The 3,766-nt window shown below is 40.1% G+C and overlaps 1 protein-coding gene across 1 annotated transcript; it reads left to right on the forward strand.

The window, feature by feature from the left end:
• Positions 1 to 220: 220 nt before the first annotated feature.
• LOC138903103 (uncharacterized) lies at positions 221 to 661 on the forward strand. Its single transcript, XM_070191017.1, has one exon. The coding sequence runs from the start codon at positions 221 to 223 to the stop codon at positions 659 to 661; it is 441 nt and encodes a 146-aa protein (XP_070047118.1).
• The last annotated feature ends 3,105 nt before the right edge of the window (positions 662 to 3,766 follow it).

Consider the following 3,766-nt stretch of genomic DNA (forward strand, 5'->3'; position numbering starts at 1 on the left):
GACTACATAAATGAAGGTTAAAATTAAAAATGACATAGCGGGTCATCACAGAAAGGATCATCATGGCTGCTCCACCAAACTTCGAAGAAGGTCAATCCACCTACAGACCACTAAGATTCAATGGTCAATACTATGGATGGTGAAGACAAGGATGCATGATTTTATCATGGATGAAGATTCAGAGCTCTAGGATGTTATCTGTGACGGTCCTTTCATTCCTATGAAAACCATTGGGGAAGCAGCAGTGACAGTTCCCAAGTCTAGGAAGGAATACAGCGATGCTGACCGCAAGGCTATAGAAAACAACTTTCGAGCAAAGAAAATCCTCGTCTGTGGCATTGGGCTAGATGAATACAACAGGATTTCGGCTTGTCAACCTGCTAAGGAGATCTGGGAAGCTCTCCAAACAACACACGAAGGGACAACTCAAATAAAGCAGTCGAAGATTGATATGCTAACCACTGAGTATCAACTCTTCAGGATGAAGGATGATGAGTCCATTCAGGACATGCACACTCTCTTCACCTCTATTATCAATGAGCTCTATTCCCTAGGAGAAATCATTCCAAGGAACAAACTTACCAGGAAAATACTCAGCATATTACCTAGTTCCTGGGAAAGCAAAGTAAATGCTATCACGGAGGCAAATGATCTACAATAGATAACCATTGATGAACTCATTGGTAATTTGAAAACTTATGAAATGAAGAAGAAAAAGGATCATGAGAGAAGAGATCCCAAAAGGGAGAAGAACCTAGTGCTCAAGACAGAAAATAATGAATCAAGTGGTGAGGATGCTGATATGGCTTACTTGACAAAGAGATTTCAGATGGTCCGTAGAAATAGAGGTATTCCAAATTAGGGCAGCTCCAGCAAGCCAAGAGGATATGAATTATGTCATAAGTGCGGGAAGTCAGGACATTTCTTCAAGGATTTTCCCCTCCTCAAGAAAGACCAGTACAAGCACAACATAGACAAAACAGCCAAGAGGAACTCTATTTCTGACAAAAGATTTAAAAGAAAAGAAGTCACCGACAATGTTGTGAAACAAGCTCTTGCTGCATGGGGAGACTCTTCTAGCGAATTTGGAGAAGGTGATGCACAAGGTGACACCTCCATGATGGCAGTCGAAAGTGAAGCAGCTGATTATGATTCCATCTTTGCCTTGATGGCAAAATCTAATGATGATGATGAGGTAAACTTTCTAGACGTTCAGAGAAATCTGAAGTCTTACTCTCAGAAAAAGCTCATATCCTTGGGAAATATTTTAGTTGACGCTTATCAAAATCTTATAAATAATAAGAATGTCTTAACTATAGATTTAGGAGAGGTAGAAAATTGAGAGAGATGATTTGGTAGTTGTAGTGGCCAACCTAAAAGAAACCATTGGGAATCTAGTGAAAGAAAAAAGTGTTCTAATTAAAAAGGCTGAAAACATAGAGAATGAGAGAGATGACTTGTTAGTAGTCATCATGGACCTAAAAGAAACAATAGAGGAATTAAGAAAGGGAAACAATTTTGTGATTGTCCAAAAGGGGAAGGAAGTTACAAGTGAGGCACACATTAAGCTTGAAAATAAACTACAATCTGTGAAATCTAGTCTGTGTTTTGAACTTGAAAGAAACAGTGAGTTTCAAGAAGATTTATGCAAAGTTAAAAATGACCTCGAAAAATCTCTAAAGTGGACCTGGTCCTCTGATACAAGTGTTGCCATGTATACAAGCAATGGTGGGAACATGCAGGGCGTCGGTTCCAAAGGGAAAAGACTCCCTACAATCCACATAACAAATATGTTACTGTCCTTGATAACTAGCTTTGCACTCACTGTGGCAACACTGGTCACTTTAAAGAAAATTGTAAGGCTAGAATTGTGTCCCAACAGAAAAACAAGGTGTTTGTTGAAAAGGCAACTACTGCTAAAGAACCTGGTCCCTCCGTTAAAAAATGTATACTTCCTTCCTGGACAAAAAGTAGTTTCATTCGACCCTTTCCTCACTACAAGGGACCCAAACTTGTTTGGGTTCCTAAGTCTAATCCTTGATTCTCTTGTGCAGGGAGCAGTGAAAGGAAGCAGCCAAAAATGGTACATGAATAGTGGCTGTTCAAAGCACATGACTGGAAGCATCAATGATTTTCTTTCACTCAAAGGCCTTCAAGGAGGGAGTGTGTCCTTTGGCAATGGCAAAAAGAGATACATTCTAGGAGTAGGAAGAATTAGGAAGTCACTCACCCAATCAATTGAAAATGTGTACTACGTGAACGGCTTGAAATATAGCCTACTGAGTGTTTCCCAAATCTGCGACAAAGGAAATAAAGTGGAATTTGTGTCAAAAGTATGCACAGTTACAAATCTTGTGACTGGTGAAGTGGTCCAGATGGCAAAAAGATACAAGAACATTTATTTTGCTGATTTTGAGTCCCTGCAAAATGGGGATCTCACTTGCCTGAGTGTTGTTGATGATGATGCTGAACTATGGCACAGAAGATTGGGTCATGCAAGATTTACGTTGCTGAACAAACTGATCAGAAAGGATGTTAGCACCTCAAGGCCACTCGATCTCCTCCATATGGATCTGTGTGGACCTCTGAGGGTGCCAAGTAGAGGAGGAAAGAAGTACATTTTTGTTATAGTGGATGACTATTCTAGATTCACCTGGACCTTGTTCCTCAAAACCAAGGATGAAACTTTTCCAGTGTTTGTTGCTTTCGTGAAGAAAATCCAAGTGAAGGTAAGACACAATGTTGCGTGCATAAGATCTGATCACGGCACAGAGTTCGATAATGCAAAATTCAACAAATTTTGTGTTGAAAATGGCATAAGTCACAATTTCTCAAATCCAAGAACACCTCAACAAAGCGGTATTGTAGAGATGAAAAATAGGACTTTTGAAGACATGGCGAGGACAATGCTAATTGACAGTGGCATTGCTAAAAACTTCTGGGCAGAAGCAGTTAACACTGCATGCTATTTGGTGAATAGGTGCATGATCAGGTCCCTCCTGAACAAGACTACGTATGAACTGCTGAACGGAAGGAAACTCAAGCTAACACATTTGAGAACATTTGGCTGCAAATGTTTTATCCTAAACAATGGTAAGGAAGCTTTTGGAAAATTTGATGCCAAAAGTGATGAAGGAATCTTTCTGGGCTATTCATCACAAATCAAAGCATACAAAGTCTAGAACAAAAGAACTCAATGTGTTAAGGAACGCATACATGTGATCGTTGATGAATCACACCACCTACGTGGGAAAGATTCACATGATAAGACTGATCAAGATGGAGAGCAGTCAACAGTCCCTGGTGAAGTCATTGATAGGGAAAATTGAAAGGCTGACATGATGAGCTACGTCAAGGAATCAAATGATGATGATGCAACGGTCTCTCCAGCGGATGTAGAGAAACCTGGTTCCTCGATCACAACAACTAAAGCTGAGAACAAAGTTGCTGATGATGTGCAAAAAACCCTAGATGTTGAGCTGAGAAGTGGGACTCACATCATCCATGGGTCACATTCAGAAGTACCTGGACGCTCTCACAATGAGATTCAGGTGTCTAACTGGAAGCACAAAAGCTCACACCTTCTTTAAAATGTGATAACTCATCTTGACTCAGCGATTCAAACTAGATCGAAGTCGAGAAACTCACTTGTCTTCTTAGTCTTTCTCTCTCAAATTGAGCCCAAAAGTATCAAGAAAGAATAGAAAGATACTGACTGGATTACTGCTATGCAAGATGAACTCTATCAATTTGAGAGGAACAACGT

The sequence above is a fragment of the Nicotiana tomentosiformis genome, chromosome 12, assembly GCF_000390325.3.
Source record: "Nicotiana tomentosiformis chromosome 12, ASM39032v3, whole genome shotgun sequence".
NCBI lineage: Eukaryota > Viridiplantae > Streptophyta > Magnoliopsida > Solanales > Solanaceae > Nicotiana > Nicotiana tomentosiformis.